The sequence below is a fragment of the Lonchura striata genome, chromosome 1 (genome assembly GCF_050655825.1).
Source record: "Lonchura striata isolate lonStrDom1 chromosome 1, ASM5065582v1, whole genome shotgun sequence".
Classification (NCBI taxonomy): domain Eukaryota; kingdom Metazoa; phylum Chordata; class Aves; order Passeriformes; family Estrildidae; genus Lonchura; species Lonchura striata.
The window spans coordinates 16,203,592-16,227,329 of record NC_140703.1 but is presented as its reverse complement, the minus strand read 5'-3'; the positions used below and the strand labels follow the sequence as shown (position 1 = coordinate 16,227,329).

General features: G+C 48.5%; 2 protein-coding genes and 2 non-coding genes across 9 annotated transcripts in view; 1 reads left to right on the top strand and 3 right to left on the bottom strand.

Moving 5' to 3' along the window:
• Positions 1–4,325, bottom strand: part of MPZL1 (myelin protein zero like 1) — a 42,361-nt gene extending 38,036 nt beyond the window's left edge. Inside the window, exon 1 of the mRNA XM_085590497.1 lies at positions 4,195–4,325. The gene's annotated coding sequence lies outside the window, so the exon portion shown is untranslated. The remainder of the gene's footprint in view (positions 1–4,194) is intronic.
• On the top strand, positions 3,985–4,056 carry TRNAP-AGG (transfer RNA proline (anticodon AGG)). Its single transcript has one exon. It is a non-coding gene; the product is annotated as a tRNA-Pro (tRNA).
• Positions 4,326–4,462: 137 nt separating the features above from the next.
• On the bottom strand, positions 4,463–4,534 carry TRNAP-CGG (transfer RNA proline (anticodon CGG)). Its single transcript has one exon. It is a non-coding gene; the product is annotated as a tRNA-Pro (tRNA).
• Positions 4,535–5,470: 936 nt separating this feature from the next.
• The window catches only part of RCSD1 (RCSD domain containing 1), a 30,234-nt gene continuing 11,966 nt past the window's right edge, over positions 5,471–23,738 (bottom strand). The window contains exons 2-8 of one of the 6 annotated variants that reach the window (XM_085590426.1): positions 19,537–19,736; positions 14,436–14,543; positions 11,955–12,044; positions 10,638–10,709; positions 9,183–9,377; positions 7,890–8,613; positions 5,471–7,053 (exon numbers count right to left, since the gene is read on the bottom strand). In XM_085590426.1, coding sequence (XP_085446552.1) covers positions 7,903–8,613; positions 9,183–9,377; positions 10,638–10,709; positions 11,955–12,044; positions 14,436–14,543; positions 19,537–19,680 — 1,320 coding nt within the window. In that variant the 5' untranslated portion in view covers positions 19,681–19,736 and the 3' untranslated portion in view covers positions 5,471–7,053; positions 7,890–7,902. The remainder of the gene's footprint in view (positions 7,054–7,889; positions 8,614–9,182; positions 9,378–10,637; positions 10,710–11,954; positions 12,045–14,435; positions 14,544–19,536; positions 19,737–23,738) is intronic. The other 5 variants (XM_085590414.1, XM_021550153.3, XM_085590433.1 and 2 more) reach the window with 5 other exon arrangements.

The following is a 23,738-nucleotide window of genomic DNA, read 5'->3' as shown; positions in this document are numbered from 1 at the left end:
CGCCGCGGGGCCGCTCCCGGGCGGTGCATCCCGGGGGTCGCAGAAACGCTGAGTCACAGAATCGCCCGGTCCGTGAGGCCGGAAAGGACCTGTGAGACCATCGAGCCCAACCCATGACCCAACACCACCGTGCCAACTTGACCGCGGCACTGACTGCCACGTCCCGCCTTTCCTTAAGCACCTCTCCAGAACATCCCTGGGTGGCCCATCCCAATGTCTCATCACGCTTTCTGTGAAGAAATTCCTCCAAATGTCCAACCTCAACCTCCCCTGGTGCACCTTGAGGCCACGTCCTCATATCCTGTGGCTGGTTCCCTCGGAGAAGAGACCAAACCCCACCTGGCTCCTTTCAGATGGTTGTAGAGGGCAATAAGGTCATCCCTAAACCTCCTTTTCTCCAGGCTGAACACCCCCTGCTTCCTCAGCCACTCCTCACAGGGCTGCCTCGAGCTCTGGCACTGCCCGACAGTTACCCTGCAGTGCGGGAAGCTTATCCAAGTGCCTTTGGAGGCATGCTACCAACCATGCCAGCTGGCACTGAACCTGTCTGGACAATCACTGACAGCCACAAAAGTGACAGTCACTCCAGTGGAGCTGTGCTTCCCGTAGTCAAGATCACCCAGGAGCTGTGGGGTGACTGTGCCCCATAAGGATTCATCACTGTGGTGTGTGGTGTGGTCTGGTGTGGTGTGGTGTGGTGTGGTGTGGTGTGGCGTGGCGTGGCGTGGCGTGGAAGTCTCCATATGGAAGTTCTGCCTCACTCGCCCAGTTTCCAGCAGGCGAGTGCCAGCAGGAGCAGATCCCGCTGCTCACGGAGTGCCCCAGCCCCTCTGCCAGCCTCGAGCTCCCCTGGGTGCACGTTATGGCACCGGTTTGTCCCAGGGGAAGTGGGAGTGTGCTGCTGCAAGCTCTGAGTGAAGACAGTGCTGCTTCCTCCTGCATCCACAGAAATCCTGCCTGTTGTTCCCTGCTAATTCAGAGAACCTGTTTCGGCGTGCACTGCCTGTAAGCACAAGCTCCTTCAGAAGCTCTCCTGCTGCATCAATCGCACATCCACCTTTGCCTTTCGCCTGAAAATACCTGCTTGGAATTTCCCTCGGCTTGCTGACTGGACTCCCAGCTGCTACACGCCCCCTGAGCCCAAGCTTTTATCCTTCCTTCTTCCTCCTGCCTTCTGAGCACCCTTTGTTGTGCCGTGTTTTCCCAACCATGCATTTTAAAGAAGTTGCACAAGCTGAGTCATATCTCAAGGCTATTGCTCACTGCATCCCTGAGCCTCCAGAAGCCTGGAGGTGCTCTGCTCATGCCCAGTGCTCCATGGATGCTGATCCTTGCCCAGATCCCTGTGCCACCAGTTTCTCTGCCACTCTCTGGACACCTCATCACATCTGCAAGTGAAAGGCCACAGGAAAGGCCACCGTGTGCCATGGAGAGGAGGGCTGTGGCAGATTATTTTCTTTCCAGCTGTGATGCCAGACACCACCTTAAAATTCTCCTGGGATTTAAAATGTAACAGCTTGTGCATCCATTATTTATACCCTAAGGGGAAGCTTTGGAGCACATTCCTCATCTAGCTGTTGTACATGTTTTCTAGAAACCCAGACTAGCAGAAATCCAGGGCACCTCTTGGGAATAAATATCAACAACACAGGCGACTCTTTGTATTACAGGGAAATATCACCTTGTTTGGTTAGCACCTCATTTAACTTCCCTTGTGGGTGGGTCTTTAGCCAATTCATCAATACCCCAAATGGAGCAGAAACTGATAGGCAGTGTTAAGACTTTCTTTCCAAGCCCGTTTTCCTCAATACTTCCTCTGAGCTCTTTCCTTCCATGGAAGCTCCACCCAACCTTACAGCTCTCCTGGGCGGCTGGAAGTGTTCTTTACCAGCATGGAACCACCTCAGTACTCAAAGTTCACTGTTTACCTCCAGGTCCTTCAGTACTGCACAGTTTAAAACTGTCCTGTCCTTTGAAGAGGCCATGCTTCACCCTTCTGGGTAATTTTGCAAGATAGTAAACCTATTTTTTTTTTAATGGCATTTTTCATATTCTTAATATGACTGTCCTTCACAAAGCTCACATGTTCCCTTTCTGTGTACTAAACCTGATTTGGCCACACACAGCCCTTACCTACAGTCCCTTTCCTGACAGAGCTGAGATCACATTGCCACAGGAACAGCCCTGACTTCCCTGTTTGTTTTGTAATAACACAGATGTTCAGTACAGAGAACACTGGGACAATAGCTGGTCTACTTACAGCAGAAAATTCTGTATCCAGATAGATATGATCAAATTACTCTCTTCTGCTACTTTCAGAGAGGAAACAGGGTGCTGGGACAACCTAATTTGTCCCAAGGAACATATATTGCATCTTCTTCCCTCTTGCAGTGTATGTTAGAAATTCAGACCTTTGTTATCCTTTGTTTTGGAGAGGTCTCTAGTAGCTTGCCACAGAGAGCAAGCGAAATTTTGGTGTTAAAAAAAAAGGGGGATAGTAACTTCTAGGAGGGGAAGAAAATATATTTAGGCTGATTTTGCATTTATAATGGTTTTGATTGTTTTCTCTTTAGCCTGCATCTCTGTACATCCCAGAGGAATTGTACAGTATACACTGTTTAGTGTGCAAAGATATGCACTCCTGTAAAAGAATATCCCACCCAACACACTCATTTTGAATTAGTAATAGAAGAACATGAGAGAAAAAGGAAAAAAACAGGCTCTATTTGCACAAGAAAGTATTGTGTATCCCTCACAGCAATCTTTTTTCTTCTGCAGTTGGGAGAAACTGTGACTAGCAGATAACACCACGTTCATGTTTATATTGGTTAAATAGAAACGCAGGGTTTTTTTCAAAACTCAAGAGCTGGCAGCAGCACAGTAATTGCATACAGACTTTGAAGAGTTTGGGAACTATTTTTCACAAGAGTCAGTGTTGTTGAGGCTGGAAGGGACACCTGGAGATCACCCAGCCCAACCAACCCCTCTGCCAAGGCAGAGTCACCTTGAGCATATTACACAGGGAAATGTCCAGGTGGGGTTTAAATGGTTCCGGAGAGGGATAATCCATGACCTCCCTGGACAGCTGTTCCAGTGCTCTGGCCCATTAGCACAAAGAAGTTCTACCTTGTGTTGAGGGGAACTTTTTGTGATTTAGTTAGTGGCCACTGCTCCTCATCCTGGCACTGGGCACGACTGAAAAGAGCCTGGCACCATGCTCTTGCCACCTACTATTGAGGTATTTATACATATTGATGAGATCCCCTCTCAGTCGTGTCTTCCATAACTTGGCTTTTTCATCATTTGATTGAGAAGAATATCTTGGATCACCCACTTTTCAAGGGTAAGAGTTCTCAGAAAAATTTAAGACAGAAAGGGATGGGAATGATGAACTATTCCAGCGCTGAATGGATGCTAAAGAACAATTTCAGTCATGATAACCTTTCTTGATAACCTTGATACATAAAAATGCACATAAAATGGAAGGAATTTGTCTTCCTGTCTTTTCCTCCTACCTTTCCCCCAGCTTCTTGGAATATATTGGACTCTAGGCAAAATTAGTTTAGAGGCTGCTACTGTAGAGGTCCAAGGTAACAGTGACCTCCACCCTGACCAACACCAGTGTTCCAAGACTCGCTGTTTAAGCAGATAAAGCAGGTCTGCATAAAAACATCATCTGTAAGTTAGGAAAGTAACGTTGCCTCTACTCGGCTGTGGCACAGTTTGAAATTATGGAGCTGAACCAGGAGTTTCCCCTCACCGCTCTGGGGCTTGCGGCCTGGCTGCGCGCAGCGTACGAGCAGCTTTCGTACCCGCAGGGAGACAGGGGAGCCCGGGGAGAGCCGGCAGCCACAGGGAAGCGCCTGTGCCCCTCAGGAACAGGGAAGACCGCGGGAATCACACCGGATGGACTATCCCGGGCAGGGGGCTGCGCGGCGCCACCGGAGCGTTCCTCTACAGGGGAGAAAGAGCGCTTTCCATGGCGGCTCGTTGGTCTAGGGGTATGATTCTCGCTTAGGGTGCGAGAGGTCCCGGGTTCAAATCCCGGACGAGCCCGTGTTTTTTTTGTTCTTTTATTTTCTTCCTTCTCCGCAGCAGCGGTGGCTCCCGCACACAGCAAAGGGACACGGCGGGGGCTAACAAAGGAGCCCCGCTCGTTCGTCTTTAGTGCAAGAAAAAGCTTTAAGAACTCACCGACGACCGGCCGCTCCTCGCTCCTCTTCGTCTGGCACCGGGCGTCGCTACTCTCATTTTTCCCAGGCAGGCTCCCGCCTTCCTCCTCACCGAGAGAGCGCTGGGGGGCCGCTCCTCGCCCTTGCGAGCGGTCCCAGCTCGACACACCGTCCCGGCCGCAGCGCCGTCCCCGCGGCCCGGTCCCACTGCGGGCGGGCTTCAGGCGCAAAAGCGCAGGAGGGCCCGCGGCGGCAAAAGGAGGAAGGGGGCTCGCGCATCCCTTCCCGGCGGGCTCGTCCGGGATTTGAACCCGGGACCTCTCGCACCCGAAGCGAGAATCATACCCCTAGACCAACGAGCCGCTCTGCTGGTGCTTTCCCAGCTCAGCACTTCACTGCCGTCCCGCCTCCTCCCGCCCACGTCGCCTCCACCGGCGCCTGTGTGGGTCCGTCCTTGCCGACCACCGCCAGCGGCTTTGCCCAGCGCTCCGGAGCGCATCGCTGCTCTCTCTCAGTGCATGGAACCGCGGGGGCTGCGGCCATTTCTCCCTGCTCGCCCCTCCGTCTCCTTTCCCAGGGTAATCCCTGGCATCGCCCTTCCCCCGACCCTACGGCTCCACTCGTTAGCGACGGCTCCGCGTCCCCGCGCGGGGGGCAGCGGCCCGCGCGGCGCTCCGCTGCTTTCCCTCGCGCAGACCCCGCTCCCGCGCTCATCCGAGGGGCGCAGGGACAACCCAGCCTTCCCATTCCACTTCCACTCCCACGCCCGCGGTGGCGCTGGAAGCCGGGCGAGCTCGTTCCCAGGGGACGGGGAAGCGGAGGAATGGGACAATCCAACGCCCCCCCCCCAGCGGGTTTGGTCGGTGCCGGGCCGCGCCGTGCGCTGCGCCCCCTGGCGGTGCGGAGGGGTCACACGCGTGTCCCGGGCGCGCTCGGAGCCTCCCGGGGCTCATCCACGGGCGGGACCAGCTCCCACGGGCGCCACAGGCATCGCCCCGCGGTTCCGAGCCCGCAGCACCCTCCTGGTTTGAATCCCGCTTGCCCCCGATGTGCTCCGTCCTGCTAATGCTTCCTGGCATCCTCATGTTTCCATGCCTTTGCATCCCAGAGTTTTATAAAAAAGGCCTATTCCTCCCTGTTCCGCAGTAGTTCCTCCCTATTCCTCATATTAAATTTAAATTTTGAAGTCCTAATGCCAGTGGAATTCTCGCCCCTTTTTTTTTTTGCCTGCTGCTACCAGTTCTGCCCATTCTTTCTCAGGTTTCTCCATTTCTCCAGCAGGAAACAAAAGACACAGATTTTTGGTTTGCTTTGGTTTATTCCACCATTTATTTATCCTATTTCTCCCTCGGAATTTCCATTCCCGTGCTCGGGACACACATACACCTTCTCTACACAGGCACACATATATCTGTATGTACAGTAAGGCACAAGCACTCACATCCAGATGGGACACTCTGCTGAGAGAAGAAATGGGGGGCAGCCAGTGATAGCAGCCTGCCCTGGAATACATGCTACAGCAAGCAGATTAAAATGGATTCAAAGGCAACAATGCTCCACAGCATGGCTCAAAAGGCTGTGGAGGTCGTGTTTGCCAACAAGCCCATGATAATTAAGGAGAGCAAGTGCTGCTGGCTCTCAGCAAGTGTGGCCTCAGTTCATGCCACAGTATGGATATTTTGTTCTGTGTGGCCAACACAGCTTCAAGCACTAATGTCCGGAAACTGGTCAAGTGAAGGTCTGACATCCACCTTCCCCCAGACAGTCTCCAGATTTAAATCATTGTGACTGCTAGCCCATGACTTTCAGTAGCCCAAGAGTGAACGCAAATCTAGTACAGGGCATAAGTATTTTGGAGGGACTGGCTGCCTGAGCTTTGCCAATTCATCCAGGCAACGCCACTGGAAATTCAGCCAGCTAAGACTTCATCTTTGATATGCACAAAATTAATTGGCTGTTTCCAGGAAGCTGGGATGCTTTCTATAAGGAGTGGCTCTTAGTGGACACAACAGAAGTTCCAGAACAGACTGGGTAGGGTTTGGAAGTGAGAAAGACTGATGGACAAGCAGCCCTTCTAAATCTGGACTGGAGCCTAGAGCCAGATAAGAGAACCTGCCCTACTGACCTACTCAGCACATCTTTTCTTTGCATACAATCTGCTGGTTGTCATTTTCCACCGCACTAAAAGCACCCCAAAGCTGAAGCACACAAGACCTATCAGCCTACCACAGGTGGCTGTTTCACAGATTAGCCCCATTTCAAAGGGATTTTATTTTTATATTTTATATTTATATATTTTTATGATCAATGTTCTAGGAGTTTTCCCCATGTTCAGAGTTCACATTGTCTGCCATACAGCACATATGGAGAAAACATAACTTTTTGCTATTATTATAACATTATTTACTGAAGTTTTAAAACCCAAAGTCCTTTAAAAGAAGCTACCAAAAAGGCACCATACATGTATTATATACGTAACTGATGAAACTTCATCTAAGACCAATGCAGGGGAGAAGAAAAAGACATTATGGAGCAGGATGAAGAAGCAGAAGGACCATGAGTGGTGATGGCTGTTGCTCCAGGACAGTAGGTATCAGGTCTCTCAGTCCCCAAATATCACCAAGCAAGGCCAGCCAACACCTGAGTTTTGAACCCTGAAGAGATCACAAACACTCTCCTCTTCCAGTTGTCCCAAAATATGATGGTGCAAAGCAGAGAGCCAGCAAGTGGCCACTCAGCTCTGTGATGAGTCTGGACCTCAGGAGATTTCTGCATTCTGCTCCTCTCCTGCCACTGAAGGGTTTCCAGTAGCTTCCATCTCGACTGAGTTAGATGGCTCCTGTCCACATGTTAAGTCTCCTCTGCCCTGATTGGGTGTGTCCTTTTGAGAGGGGAAAATAAGTGAGGAAATAATGAAAAATAATCATGGGTCTAAGCAAAGACAGCGGTGGGAAGTCCTGGGGGTACTTTGGTGGTTTCTGTACTAGGAGGCAAAGGTGAGCTGCAGCCTGACCATGGGAATCCTTCCTTTAGCTGCTCCTTGCCAAACCAAGGAAGTATTTGAAGAGGAGGTGGTTGAGGTGGGACAAGACACATCCTCAGGCATCTGTGGCTATGTTATCAGTGGTTACAGAAAACACATGAAGGTGCATGGAACAAGGCCTGCTTCAGCCAGTGGAAATCCTCTTTTATTTCTATGGCAAAGGACCATGCTTGCAAGCTTTCAGAGCTGATTGTGAAACTGGTGTGCCATGGGTTTGCTGGCAAAGCTAACAAGCTAAACACATTGGGAATATATATATATATGTATGTACACATGTATACATACAACATGTGCACACATATAAATATTTATATGTAAGGAGTCATATTGATATAGTGTATACATGGTTACTGCTGGGGAAATGTGCATTGTACTGCAAGTACTTTCATATTGCTTTCGAAACAGCAATGCAGGAGGGTGCCTGGGGAGCAGAGCCTCTCCTTATACTGAATCCACAATCAGCTTTGCTTCTTTTCCATCCCCTCTGTAACACCACCCAGGAGGGCTGGTCGTTTTGAGTACCCTGCCTCATAGTCTCTGCAGGCCTGAGATCTGAGGGTTTTGACATGTGGGGAGCAGCAGAATTGTTGTTGTGTTCTGTCACAGTTGCCATTTTTGCTAACAGCAAAACCCTCAGGTGCCTTAGGAGATGTCATCACGCTGGCCCATCTTACCTGTGTGTCACAGCTATGCTGTGCCCTGGTCCTGCGTGACTGACACTGAAGGCTCACTGGCAGTCCCTAATCCCACTGCATCCTGCAGTGGTTCAGGTGCCAGTGCTGTTTCTTCAGTGTCTGATGTTCTCTGTGTGTCTGTGCTCTCACTATTCTCCTTTGTTTCAGCTTCAGCTTCATCCTTCTCCTTGTCTCCCTTTCCTTGTTCACAGGCAGTGCTTTGCTGCTCTTCTCCCTGGGGACTGTCACACATCTCATTGTTTCCAGAAGGAGGCTGAGAAGAGTTCTCCTCTCCTGGGCCATCATGACACACTTCCTCCTCTTTTGTATTCCCTGTGTTATTCTTGCAAGGAGTAATTTCCTCTGCTGTTTTTTTCCCCTTTTCCCCATCTTCTGATCTACTGGATCCTCTCCTTGACAGGGGCTTCTCATCAGACTCTGCCTGTTTCTTCTGCTCTTTGCTCTCTTTTTCTTCATCCTCTGACCTGCTGGATCCCGTCCTTGATGCTGGCTTCTCATCAGACCCTGCCTGTTTCTTTTGCTCTTTGCTCCCTGTTTCTACTTCTTCTGTCTTGTCATTGGGCCCAAAGACCTCATCTTCCCTGGCACCATTTTCTGGAGAGGACAAGTTGACCCCTAAATCTTCCCCATCTCCATACTCTGACAGAGATCTTCGGAACCTCCGCGAGGGAGGCCGGCGCTTTATCGATCCTCGTGTCCGCACCTAGGAGGCAGGAAAAGCAGACATTGAAGCAGTCAAAAGAGTGGTAATGGAAAGCAGGAAAGCACAACAGAGGAAAATGCCACTGGATGTACCAGCCTTTTCTAGGCAGATTGAGGAAGGAGTCTGTACTCCAGCTGGGGATGGTGAATGCAGGTTATAGCTCCTCACTTAAGTGCTGAGCGCTCTGGTGACACCTGAGAAGCTGCCATGCTCTGTGTGGCTCCCTAAACTGAGCCTCAGCCACCTCAGACATTTGCTGGCATGTGGCAACACCTGCTCAAAGCACTCCCTGGCACCAGCCACCTTGTTATTGCTGAGCTGAGGTGACTGCGTCCTGCCCCTCCATCCCTTCTTCACACACTGGGCTGGGAAGGCTGCTTGGCAGGCAGAGAGGAGACCCCACACAGATACACTGAAGGGCTTTTTGGAACCTGGTGCACAAATCCTCCCTCTTACTCACAAACACACACTCTTACAGTGGGACTGAGGGCTCAGCCTCCTCTTCCTCTTCATCCCCAAGCAATAAGCCAGCCTTGTGGAATGGAGAAATCCTAGCACATATACCCTACCTTGTTGTAGAACTGCAGCTGTGTGCTTTCTGGGGGCTGATCAAAGCTGACTGGTGTCTCGCTGGGCTGGGACTGAGTCCCAGGGCTGGTGGGCGTTGAGGGAGGTGTGCTGAACGGAGAAACCAGGACCTTCATCCCAGGGCTTTTGGGAGACACTCCCGGCAGCAGAGCAGCTGGAGCAAAAGCCAGATTGGCCTGCAATGAAAAACCCCCATTAGGGACATGTGGGACAGCAGCATGTGCTACACATGACAGCCACACAGGGGAACCCCTGCCCTGCCACATCTCTCAGCTGTCACAAGCCACAGATCTGGTTGTGGGTTCCTCCTGGTGACACTGTCAACAAACAAGTCTGGGCAGAGAAGTTATGACTGGACATTTGTTTTTCCCTGGCAGCTGGAACCTCAGGACATGTTCTTTTGTCATCCTGCGGCCTTTTGGGATTTTCCAGTGACCCAGCCAATACACCACAGTCTGCAGTGGCTGAGCTGGCAGAAAATCTGAACAAGCAGACAGCAATCACTTCAAGATTTAAACCCTCCTGCATGTGCCCAACCAGAGCTTGCATTTTCCAGCCTGATCTGCAGGTCTTGCAGAATGACCTGTGCAGTTGTGAGAAGACCATGGAAAGCAGTGAGCTTGTGATTAACTGTGGCAAAACACAGTGCTGGCCTCTCACTGAGAAGCTCCCCTAGGCAAATGTCCTTGGGTGCATCAGGAGGGACAGTGCTATGAATAGGCTCAGGGTTGTGTCGGGGTGGCCAGGAGGCTCTGGGGTGACACGTGCTGCCAGGACAGGCGGCTGGCAGGGGCAGGGCACTCTGTCTTCAGGCCATCGAGTGCTGAGCTGCCCTCAGCAGCACAGATCAGGCACCAGAGAAGCATAAAAAGGGCAGGAAGGGCTGGGTGTGTTTGTGTGTAGCTGCAGGAATCCAGATGAGGGAAGGGAAGTGCAGAGCTTCCAGGCACACACATGGGACAGCCAGAGCCTGGAGCACACGCCCCACTGCCAGGATTGTCACTGCCTGTGCTAGAGGCTAGCTCCCTGGTGGAGTGCAGGGAACTCAAGGGAGTGACACTGCTGTGAGGAAAGAGCTGGAGGAAGTCTCAGCCAGGGTTTCCCTCACTTTCTCTCAAGAGCTGCACCTAAACTGAGGCTCCTGTCGCTGCTCAAGCAGCGTTGCTGCCATGCCCATGCTAAGCCATGTACTCCACAGATCCAAATGATCCTGATCCACGCAATGACTGGGGATCACTGGATTTATTCTGGTGCCCATTACCATTGCCAGACCTCCTCTGCCTTCCTCTTTTTGTGTGGTGGGGCTGGTTTTTCCCCAGTGAGGCCCTGTTTACCAGGCTGTCACCCCTGGCTCCTGTATCCCCTTCCCATCTGGGTGCTCGGCAAGGGAAGCAGCTATGACCAATGCCAATCAGTTTCAATTTGTCAGGACCTACCTGCAGCTTTTCAATCATGGGTGAACTTTTCACCTTGACCTTAGGAATGGGGCAAGCATTTGGTGACCGCTTCTGCAAAATAAAATGAAGTAGGAGAATGTCACAGTGTAGTAGGTGAAAAAGAGAAAATACATAAAGGCAGAAAACTTGGAAGAGATAAGCAGAAACTGCTTGTAGGGAAACTAATGAAGCTTCATATAGTGTTCCAACACACAAATTTATTTTTCTTCATTCCTGACCCCACTCTCCTTTTGCCATCTAGCCATCCTAGGGCTAGATACATGTACGCTCCTCTGGGCAAAAAGGGCTGCTGTCTGAAGTTCTGAGTTAAGTGATGCGTGATGGCTCTGCTCCTACATTGACTTCACTAAGGTATCAAGCCTGTGGCAGTTTCCCCTGGTATTATTTCAGGACCAGGCAGATTGAAATTCTACCTCTTAAAGCCATAATGTTGGCAAATATTGTGAACTTTCTGTAACAGGAAAGACTTTCTGCCACCACTTGAGTAACCAAGTTAAAGGATATCCAATTAGTATAAGCAGGAAGGGACTAAATGGCAGGAAAGGTAGAACTATGAAAAGGCTGGAAGCAGTTTGAGAAAGAGAGCATTGCTTTGAGAAGGGGCATATTGCTTTTTTCAGAAAAGGAAAGAATCTAACATTTTAAAACTTAATGTTCCTTTAGCATGGAGACAGCAAGAGCCTATAGCTCACAAATAAGAAGGACAAAGAACTACCTGATTGTTAAGGGCAGGAGAGAATGTGATATTTGGTGGGTAGACCTCATACCCTGCAATACTGAAGGACAGAAGTGACCAAAGAGGGCCTGAGTGTAAAATTTCGTAAGTAGCAGCCAGCTTACTGGGACCTGCTCATTCAAGGGTCCTAAAGAAATATTCAGTGGGTATTGCAAACAAGCCCTCTCTTCACTCTGGATTAATTTCCTTTTTCTGAAGATGGAAAAATCTGATGACCAGAACTATTACCCCATTATGCTTAACAAACAGCGTGGGTGCTCCCTGTTCAACTCCAATAAATACCAGTGGTTCCTGAACAGTGGTAACTGGATGGATCCATCAGTGTGCCAAGGGTGAAAACAAAAGCAGTAAAAATGGGCTGTGAATCCATGCTACAGGAGCAGGGAATAGCATGGAGCTGACTCTGGGTCAGTACATGTGTGAGAGCAGGGACAGGTTTGCTGCTGGCTGATTGATGACTTTGCACAGCCTGACCCCTCTGCCACCTCCAAATTCATGTCTCAGGAGAGAACAGGCTGCAGAGAGGAAAAACCTTGTTCCCTTATTAAATTGATACTCACTTGCTCATCATTGTCACTTGTTTCAGTTTTGTGGGAATACAAGGGAAGGGAGCAGGGTGGTTTCCTCCGAGTTGGCTTATGTGGTGGTACCTAAGAGAAGAAAACAACCAACTCAGCAGCAGGGAAATCAGGTATCTTAAAAAGGAAGTGAAATTCAAGTACCAAAGGGCATGCTGTGTGAGTGACCTGCTCATGAGGCAGGACTCAGCCTGCCCAAATGACTCATCCAAAGGCAGCAAAAGATGGAGTAGCACATGGCTGTGCTTATGGCATCTAGAGACCTAGTGTTGGAAGAGTAGCTTGTATCTCTTTCTTTGTGCAACAGACACGCTTCTAAGCTGGGGAGGGTGGAGAAGCCTTCCCAGAAACTTTGCCTGCAAAGCATCCTCCTGGAAACCCCTTCACACTGGAGAGGTTCTTACTGTTCCCTTTCCTGTCATTACCAGGATTTCCTTTAAATGAGTCTCAGCTGCCTGGTTTGTGATTTCCTACTTTATGTCTGATATATTTTTGGGGCAAAAAGGGGAATTCTGACTTTCTCAGAATTTCAGTCCCATTAGTTTCTATTGAGTGCATAAAGCAGTGCACAGGGACAAGGCCTCAGCTGCAACCTTAAATTTGACTAAGAAGCTAACTGTCCAGAGGAGAAGGAACAAAAAAAACTAGTGGCAGGGACACTGATTCCTTCTGAATGTCACTGGACTCTCAGAACTGAGAGAGAGTTCCCTAGGAAGGAAGGGATGCATATACCTATTGCTTTGGTCTTGCAGCCAGGTCTTTTTATGCCAGGTTTGTAGTCTTCTGCCAAGATGTTAACACACTTTTCATGTGTTAAAAGAAATAATCCAAACTAACTGGCTAATATCTGGAATGTTGGATAATATCCACAATAAAGTATTTGCATAATTTTGTTACCTTCTCACAGGCTGGCTGTGAAAAGTTGGATTATGGCATCTTTGCCCTCTGTAGTTGGCTGTCTTGGAGGACCTTTGGACCTGATGTCACTTAAAGTCTGGAGGTGCTGAACCCAGGCATGGAACTGCTGCACCTCTAAGGAGCCCAGGGCAGCCCTGCCCTTATCCTTGTGTCATACCAGGAAACAATAAGGTGTCTTGTGGAAACCCCACCATTCTGCAACCATGAAATGCTGCACTGTGCTACAGTGGATGTGCCAGAGGTTCCCTGGTTGACAGGATTCCCCTCTGCTGGCATGGGGCATGCAAGGGTTAAAGACTGTCCCTTGGGTCATCAATCTGAAGCCAGCCTGAGAAAGCTGGTGGGGAAGTGACAGATGGCTTGCAGAGAAAAGACAGGAAACTTTGTCCTCCTCTGTCTCTGGAGAAAATGAGTTTCTCCACACTGTGAGGCCCCTCCACACTGCCCTAGCTTGGGAGCAGCAGAGGTCTGTAGATAACACAGGAGAGGTCTGGGAACTTTCTGACTTCTGAAGGGTGAGGGCCTTAGTGCACTTAAATCCCATACCTTCAAAAGAGGAAATTACTGTAATGGGACAGATGAAGTGGTGTGCTGGCAACTGGAGGGGAAAAAAAAGAGTGCTTGGGAAAGGACTGGCTATTCCCATCCTGGGAATGCTAAACTCTGATAGATGATGGCATGCCAGCCCTGCAGGGCAGAGGTCACCACTGCATCCAACCAAAGACAGGAGGGGTGACAGGGAGGATACCCTTAGGCCAGACTGGGATCCGGAGAGGAGTGGCAGAAGGGAGCAGCTCAGTTTCAAAAGGTGCCTGAAAAGGGCCACCAGCAAACATTTATGCTTCTAAAAGAAAAAGGCATCATGATATAGAAGGCACTCTGAAAATATCCTCCTTTCATAAAAAAAACTGACTTTCCCTTCTTCCTAGTGTTTTGCTTAGCTGGAGAAAGTCAGCATGTGAGACAGTGCTTGGCATAGTGGGATTTCATTAAAATAGAGTTCAGCATGATAGAGATAGGCACAGAGTCTGAAATATCATTGGGAAGAGGCAATGAAGGTGAGTAAAGAGGCAGCTTTCTCTCAGACCTACACAGAAGTAATAACCTGGAGGAAACTTACTTTTGTGAACAATGCGCTGATGACATGCCACTGGCTGCTACACTGCATTATCTGTTGCTTGTTTCTTTTCCCATCAATATTGGCTATTTCATTATTTATTGCTGCTGTCTGCCCACAAAAGCCAGCCCAAATAGGACATGCCTGCACTGCTATCTGCTGCTGTTGCATAAATCTGTGCACCTTACCAAGCTCTGCAATGTTTTAGTTAGTGTCTGTCCCAAGACACGGCTCTAGCAAAACACTCATCCACTAATCAGCAATTCATGGAAGATACAGCCACGGCTTACATTGCACGAGGAGATGAATCCTTTGTGCAGATCCAAAATCAAGGTGGATTCATGTTCAGATCACTGATGTTCCAGCAGGAAGAGACAAGTGATTAACTTCCCACTCGATTTCCTACTGGTGGCTGCAGAGCACCTTACCTCTTTTCCAGGGATATTTGCTGCTTGCTCTTTGAACTTCCCTGCTAGCTGAGCCACTGAGGGTGATGCCGACTTGTCCACCTCTGAGTTGGTCTCTGCTGGCCTGTTCTGACAAACCAGGAACAAGAGGTTGTGAGTGAGGGTGGGAAAAACAAGCCTGTATATGTGTTGCAAAGTTCAAGAGTAAGCAAGGACTTGAAGCAGAGTTTCTCACATCTGGCATCAATCAGCCAGCCTGAGAGCAAGAGGTTTGGGAAGACAGGATTTAGCAGCATTTTAAAATATCCCAGAAAATGAGTAATTCATGCAGAGCCTTTCAGCTCCAGTTGAAGAGCCTACACTCAGTACTTTTCAATGGAAGCAAACCAGGTATCTCGGGCCAAGTGTCTGTTCCTTTTGTCTTTGCAGTGAGCAGATGGAGCAGGCAGTAATGTACATTCCCATACACATCCTCAGCCCTCTCATACCCTTGTTACTGCCCTGGTCACGCATCAGTCTTGCTTTTTCAGTGATTCTGCTGTGAGAAGCCATTCCCAGTCCTCACAGCAAACCAACATCTGCTTGGAGATGTGTCCCTTGCTGTTCTGCTTTTTTCTCAGTGAATACTGAGGCACGTGGGGGGGAGGAAGGAGGAAATACCATGGCTGAGTGAAGTTTCCACTCCCCTGGGCTGACAGCAGGCTTGTGCTGGAGTCTGGATGATGCAGCTCTTCCCACACCACACTGCCCTGGTGTCATCCCACATTCACCTTATTTTCTCTGCTATGTGTCTATTGAGCAGTGTGAGCAGAAAGCCTTGAAATCAAAGCTGTTAAAGGAAACCTTTGTTCTTCATCTCTAGGATCTGATGCCGGGGAAACCAAACCAGAGGAACTGAAATAACTAACCAGCAATTGTTATTCTGATTCTGTTAGAGGCGCAGAGCTCAGAACAAGAAAGCAGGCTACGAACCATCTGTAAGGAACCTCACAACTCACAGCTCCCTGTACCACCACCATGAACCCATGACCTGCACCACACTTCTCACCCCACTGCCTCAGTGCCCTTTCTGCTTGTCAGTTTTTGTTTGCATTGTGGAGAAAGGCCTTTCCCTTTCTCAGAGACCTGTAATATATACGCCCAATAAATGTTATCTTCTTTTTCCCAGGCCCACAAGCTCCTGTAGGTGTCTGTCATTCCCTGTTAAATTTCCCATACACTTTGGAATAGCTTTCCTGAATCCAAGGAAGTCATATCAAGCTGTCTCATCTCAGTGACCTTCACGCACCTTCCCCTCATCTTTTCACCTTTCACTGGAGTAATTACAGGCAGGGAAAGTGGCAGATAATGGAATGGAAGAAAGAGTGAGGTAAGCAGATCAGCAGGGCAACCTGCTGCACATGAAAAATGATAGCTGGGCTAAGTGGGGAAGAACACCAGTTCCAAGATGCAGGGTGTGTCTCCCTGCTGTGAAGAGAGGGCAGGCTGGAAAGAGGAAGGAGCAAAGAATGAACCTGGAGAATGCAGAATGGACTGGGACGCTTGGCTCATCGTACCAGCTCCCGGGATACCTGGGCATGGCAGAATGGACACCTGAAGTAAAGACTCAGTTGAAACTAAGCAGCTGCAAGTGCTCTGTCTGTGGCAGAAAGGCTGCCTCCCTCATAGTCCGTTTTTCTCCAAGAGCTTCTTTCACAGCCCTTTGCTTTTTCCCAGAAAAGACACTGAACTTCCTCTTGGCCTCTCTGACCTCTTGTTTTCGGGGTGAATTTTTCCTTTTTTTCTTTTTCTTTTCGCTTCAGGCTGAAAACACAGCTGCCTTTCTTTGATCAGAGCTGGGAGGCCAGCACGGCTCCATGGGTGTCTTGTGCCGGCGGCTCCTGCGGGCGCGGGGCGCAGGAAGCACTGAACATGCCATTCTAAGATTAGCACCAGTGGCCCACGGGGCTGTGTCCTCCAGAAACTGCCAGCTGCAGACTCTCCCATTACGGAAAATAAAGGAGAGGAAAGGATCCTTATTCAGATCCCTTCTGGCAGTTACACTGCTGTGCTGTATCCAGCTTTTTTTACAACTTTTTTTGTGCCCCAGGTGATGTGCCAGGCTCTGTGTCTTCTGGTCAAGGGAAGGTGTTGTATTTGGGTGCAAAAAGTTCCCTTCTTTTCACTGTAAGGAGAACACAATTCCTTTGACTTCCAGGAGCTGGGCTGGCAGTCTCTCTCTCCTCCTTCCCACCACTGTGAGGAAGGTGGGAAGCTTCATTTTATCACTTTCAACCCAGAGTGTGTACCAGCCCTCAGCCTCTTTCACACCTAAGACTAAGACATCTGCTCGATGAGCTCTCACTCCAGAGCTCAGTGCTGGCTCTCTCCTGCCCCACGATATTAATTATGTAATCTTTCCCATTCCTGGCCATGCTGCCCATCTTGGTGGAATAACCCACCGCTATTTTTCTAAATGGTTATGAGAAGTAGCTCAGTTCATTTTCTCTCTCTCTTTTTATTTTATTTTTTCCTTTTCTATAACAGTGAAATTCCTCAGACATGATTTTTGTGCTTTTTGCAGCCAAGTACTGATTCTTCTCCTTTTCAAAAGAAAAACATGGTCAGCCTGCATGGGCTAAAACCACTGAGCTAAGGTTAAAGGCTTAGTCCATCAGTAATTTGGTGACTCTGAGGTCTTTTACTGTTTCATAAAAATAAGTGTCTAAGCATTGTACATTCTGAGAAATGTCAGACAGAGCTGTAAACAGGAATTTAATTATACCATCAATGTAAGCATGGCGCTGTCTGCAAAAAAAGGAAGTGCAACTACCAAGTTCTCTGTAAGGGGTTTGCTTCACTTTTCCAAATAAGTTTATAAAATTGAGTAAATTTGAAAACAGTTTTCAAAACCATGTTTCTTCATCTGCTTTTAAAACTGAGCCTAGTCTCTGTTAGCAGCTCAGGGGAAGAAAGTTCTGTCTTTATCCGTATCTGAGGTACAAATGTATCAGTTTGAGCCCCCCAAACCTCTCCTTCCTTATGCATCGGAGTTCTTTCCTCTATTGTGAGAGCAGAACTGCCCACCGACCCCTGACTGCAGATTGTGTGAAGGGAGGCCACTGCTTTTTGGCACAGATCCTTCTCCTCTCACAGGCTGCCTGGGTCCACTGGATCCTCACAGAAATGACCTGCTCCCCTAGGTGCCCACAGAAATGCCCCATCATGTACCTGGTTTGACTCCTGAAAAGAGGAAGGTTCTACTGGCTAAATACCAGCCGAGTAACAGCAGAGATCCATACTTCCCTTATCTCCTTCCCTCCCCTACGAATCCTCTGACTCTCTGCTTTTGGCCACATGGGTCACCTTTTACCTGAGATGCAACACCTCCACAGCACCTTGCAAGGCTGGGGTATTCAGCAGCTATGAAATCAGTGACGGTTACACAATTTTTGGTACTGGTCCTGTGCAACTATCAGCCCAATTCTCATGCAGCTGCATCTAGACATGGTTTTGAGGCCAGTCCCTGATCCCCATGTTTTGAAAACATCCCATTTTCAAAAAAGCTTCACAGGAATGATTCCCTGCAGCCTGTTCTCACACCATCCCATCATGCCAGATCCTGTGCTCACACCAAGCATTGCAAAGATCCCCTGTGACTCTCCTAGGAATCTTTTCATTGCTGCACACACAATCTACCTCAGCAACAGCAAAAACGGCAAAAATAATGACAGATATGATGTGTCAGAGGCAGACATAATAAGGCATCCAAGCCTCAGGGCCAGGGTCTTGATTACAGATCCAGAAAGAGTGATATTCAGCACCCAGTGCTGCACCATGAGAAGGGAGTTGTCAGTATGGCTAGAGAAAACAAGAGGGTGTCAGAGGTTTTGGGGCACAGTTTCATAAGCCCTGGGTTTCAGACAGCTTGTGTTTCCAACCACTCATTCTCCTCTGACCTTTCCTTCCCCCCTTCCCCCCTCCCCTCTCCCCTGCACCTGTGTGAGTTTGTGGGGCTGTGCTGTAAACTGGATCACTGAAATGATCTGAGCTTAAAATACACCCCTTAACTCTTTACACGGTTATTTTTAACCCGGATCATTTCAGCCTTGGAGTTCACAGCATGGCCCACCACGTGCTTGCCCTGCTGTAGTGGAAAGGGATGGAAGGGTGACAGGAGCAGCCTCAAGCACAGAGGAGAGGGCTTCCCTTTAACTGCTCCAGCCAGAGCCTGAGGAAATTACGTCCCTATAAGTCCTCCTGTTCTGATAAGACAGAAAAATCGTATTTTTGCATGCCTGCTGGTAGAGGCTGGGCTAGTCTGCAGCACTGGTGCAGTCTGTTGCCACCCACCAGAGATGCAGCCAAGTCCAGGCCATGACCTGTGAGCCACCACAGGGAGCACATCACTGGTAAGAAGTTGCCATTAAGCACCTGGAAAACACCCATAAATACTGTGGCAGCCATCCCCAGCAGCCCTGCTCCAAATAACAACAACCACAAAATGTAAGCAGGTTCTCTATGTTGCATGGCAGAGGCCAAGCTCTACTCCTGTAGGACATGCTGAGCTAAGGAAGGGATGTGGGATGCATCTGTGGGGAGGAAACTCCTGAAGTCAAAATAAACCATCACCACACTCTGCCTGGAGGCCAGCAAATGGGAAGCAGTGCTGTGGTTTCACTGGGATTAAAGCATCAATCCTGACCAAGGCTGGATGTTAGGAGCAAATGAAGCCTATTGCAGACTCTTGCTTCCCTGCTTGGCTCAGCTCTCCCAAGGCAAAGCATTCTGCACAAAGCCTTCCCAGGACTGACCCTTCTCATTTTTCAGTGAGGTAGCTGCAGGATCTGAGGAGCCAGCCAGCCACAGCCCTTGTCTACACAGGAAAGCTTATACCAAACTGAGCTAACTCTCCCAGCCTGCAGGGCAAAACACAGCTTTAATCTGATAGAGGTGCTGCTTTTCTGCCTAACTCAACTCATTTGCAATTGGCTTGGCTGAAAGGAGCTGTTCTCAAGCTCGCAAGTACCTGATTCTGACACAGAAAGCAGCATTTTGGGAATGACACAGTAAATTGCATCAGGGAATAAATATGGCTCCTTTCAGGGCTCCCCAGGGGTTGGAGGGGGAGAATGTCACCTACTTCTGCAGTGAGGTGCTGCCCCTTCCCCAAAAAGGTTTCTCTGCAGAGCTGGGATTTGATGGACCGAAGATGTCCTGCACATCTCAGACCACGCAATAGAGAAGTGATGACAGTACTGCTCCAATCTGGGGTGACGATTTCCATCAGCAAGAGCCAATCCCTTCTCCCTGACCCATCTTTTCTTCAACCACAGAGGCCAGCTGGAGGCAAAAGGTCACTGAATAGTCACACAAGGCATGATCTAAGGTATGCTTCCTGTTTATCTGCAGAGGATGAATTTATGCTCTGGAAAAGGCACCACAAATGCATCTCAGTTATTTTGGCTCTTGCTTTTTTTAAGTGCAGATAAGATTAGATGGGCAGTTCATAAGGAACTCCTCTTTAAATCAACTAAAAAAGCTCAAGAGCAGTTTTTAATTAGGATTAGACCCATGCTACTGAACGGAAAAACCTCTTCAATTTGTAGTTTCAATAAAAGTAATTTCTCCTTCTCTGACATTTAGATGAATCCCAGCTTGCACCCTCCTGCCAACATAACCTGAACTGATTTGTTTATCTGTACCCATGCAAGTACATCAGTGGCATCAAGATCATACTGAAAGGGGAACATTGTTTGCACTGGGAAGAGAGAGGCAAGTAAGCAGGGTATGTTTAAAACACAAACTCCCCCAAAAGAGCAAACTGAAAGACGAGAGGGTGGGAAAACACCTGAATCACAGCATGAGGAATTAGGCAGCACAAAGCAGGAGATGCTGCTACCCACAAGCTGAGCCTCCCTGTTCTCCCATGACCCACAAAGCACAGACACAGGCTGAACAGAGATTGCCCACGAAGTAGGTGAGCTCACACTGGCCTTGGCCCATGTTCCACATCGCTAGAAGGAAATCTCATGATGCTTGTTCCGACTGGAGCTCAGCACCACGCTGAGCCCCTGGCTCAAGAAGCAACACATCCCAAGATGTAAGCCTTGAATAAACAAAACTCTTCTTGCTACACTGACCCCTCTTCAGCCCAGCAAAGCATCCTTCTTTGCATCTCTTTCTTTACTCTTCTTCACAAATCATTCTCACTGGAGACCTTCCAGCTCTGTTTCATGAGGGATTTGTGTGATTTATTTACTCACTTAGTGTCTTATCTGGCAAGGAAGCTGCTCCTTGTCTCATTGTAGTAAACTTTAATTCTTGGCAGAAGCCCCAGCTGGAAGTGGCTGCAGCTGTGGCTCTGTGATACCTCCTAGCCAGTCCTGTCCGCCACTGTGTCAGTGTAGCCTGTAGCACCTTGGGAAGCAAGGCCAAGGCTCCTACCTGCCTTTCCTACCATTTACTGTACAGCAGGGGTGGTATTTACTGTGCTGTGCTCCACCAGAGCAAAAGCTACCCTGTGAGCCACCTCTGCACCACCCTCTGGTGGGGCCCTGAGAACTTTGTGAGCATTTGGAGCACTACCACAGTTACTTTCCAGGAGAGGACAAGACAAGAGTATCTTGCAGGTCTTTCAAATGTATCCTAAACACTACAAAAAAACCCAAAACAAACCCCAAAAAACCAAACTTTTCTACTTCTATCTTTCTGCATTATTTTCTTTGATCAGCCTTTACCAGACACTAAACACCTCCATTCCACAATCCCAATTAGAATTTTGTGAGCTTTATGAATGGCAGCATGCACAGTCCTCATCCTTTTCCCCCAAGCTGCCATCGGATGGCTGAACAAAAAGGAATAACTGGTCTCTGTGCCATGGGCTCCTCAATTGCTAGAATGCAGGAGTGAAACATAACAGACAGCTGAGCAAAGAAAGTAAGATTTCCACTTCAAAAATACAAGAAGAACTCAGGAGCTGATAACTGGCCATAAAAATCTGGTTATGAAAGAGTGTAAGGGTTTGTTGAGGACTGTAATGATGACTCCAGCAGGCTCTGCAGAATCCTTGGTTGTTCTTTGCCAGGCTGGCATTTTGAAGGTTGCACAAACAGGTTTCTAGTTTGACTTACAACAAAAGGAATTAATGTCTCATATGAGAGTGTGCACAACTGTGCAGAACCATTGCATGTCCAAGATAAAGCTTCATCTACATAGTGAAGCCTCAGCCAGGGCAGAGGAAGCTTCCACATCTGGTTGATGTCACAAGCAACAGATTCATTCTTGCAGCTTTGGGGAAAGCAATCTGTGAATTATATTGTGAATGCTGGAGTTTGGGCTCCAGATTTCTGAATACTCTGCAAGGACAACAGGACCTCAGATTAGGTTTGGGACCAGTCTGAGCTCCTGGCTCCAAAGATGGGTTTTAGACTCCATTGACCCAGCCACACATCTCTTCTGTACATATCTCTAAAGAGCTTTAAGTTGTGGTTTCCTTGAGGCAAGGGACTGCTTGTTAATTGAGATGTCAAAAAAAAGTAAAGAAATATTGGACATGGAACTTTTGGAGGCAGTCAGGAAGAGGTAAGGAGTCCTGCTTACACGTGCTGCCTTCAAGGCAGTCAGTGTTGCTAGAACCCAGAGATCCCTAGCAGCTCTCCTCAGTTCCCTCTGAAAACAAGACCTCTCACAGCAGCCCTAACAAAGACTCAACTAAAACTCCCGAAATGCAAATGGCAGGAAAACACATCAGGTCTTCTCTTGAACTCTTCCTTTTTGAAATATTTTCAGTGGAGAGCAAGTTTCTTGCCTGAGGGTAAATCACTGCTGGCCTTTCTCTTAGAGTCTACTGAATAAGTTAGCTACAATAACAACACAGAAGTATGATATTTCTTCTCAGAGTGGCACCCAGGTCAATGCTTATCCCATCACAGATAAGTGAATATAGGATGAGTGTGTGCCTGGCCTCAACTGCAAGGCTTATTGCACATCTATAATGAGGGTGATAACGAGGAAGGAGCTCTGACTATACCCCAGGGCAGAATACTATGAGGAATGTGGACTTCAAGGGATTGTTTGTTTTTAAGAGAAAGAGCAGAAAAATACCACTTTACATAAAATATGTAAAAATATGTAACACTTCCCTGAGCTTGGAAGGAGTTTGCTTTAGGGCAACATTCTTTTCAAGACTTAGAGTGATCTGGTCTTGATTTTCTCATCCTGAGAGCTCCCTTGTGAAGTGCTGCCATCTTGGAGCTGGGGGTCAAGCACTGCCCAAAGGCTAACTCACATGAGAATATTCCAGCTCAGCAGCTTTCATCCAGAAGACTGCAAGAAAATCTCTCAATTGCCACTTGAAAACTACAGAGGGTTGGATCTGCCAAATTTAAAGGCTAAGCAAAGCAAGATTTGGGAATTGGGTAGAGGCTGATAAGTAGCCCAAGACTAGTAAAGGGAGAAATGTTTCTCAAATAAAGGAAGCACTGTATTGAACTTGTCCACTACACTGTAAATAAATGGTTCATGTACTCTCAGCTTTGCTTACTAAGAGGGGAAACTCCTGATGGTTTTCCATCCTTTAGTGGTTTGATGTACCCAGGTCTATTTTTACCTATGAGGTACCAATAGCCCAAGTGTGCTGGGCCATGGGGACCACTGGGTGGTGGCTGGAGTGAGATGCTATGGTGTCAGCAGAACCAGGCAGTGCCAGGCAGGTGGAAACAGGCAGAGGAGAGCAGCCAGTGCCAGACACGCAGGAGAGGAGCTGTATCCTTCACAAGGAGAATCATAGGAAACATCTGCAGACATCGGGAAATTCAATGTAGTGAATAAACTATCTACCTTCTGTTCAGAGAGTGACTACAATGAAAATAAAATTAGATAATCCTTATTTTAAGCCAGTTGTTCTTTCCTTTGTGCCATGTACATAGCTCTCAGGAGTGCCTGGCCTGTGCTTGCCAAGCTCCATCCGGAGAGATTAGCAAAGGCAGCAAGAGCCGCTGTAAAAGGCACAAGTGAGATCCTGAGTCTCCCTTTTGGCAATGAGAATATTTGGAAAGTGCCTGGTGCCTGCATGTTCCCAACACTGCATGGGCTGATTAATCTCAGCAGCATTACCTCAAATCACGGTCAGGAGCACCTGCTGAGAGGGCAATATATGGGCTTGTGCACTTTAATGCCTGTATAGCTATTGCTGCATACCACCCAGATCTGGTCCTGAGGTAAGCCAGGGTGTTTCACCTGTCAGGAGAGCACTTAGGTGACCAGGCAGGTGTGTGAGGTCTCCTCTGCCCCAGAAAACCCTGAATTCTTTGCTACATGTTGGCATGGCTTAAACAAGCAGGC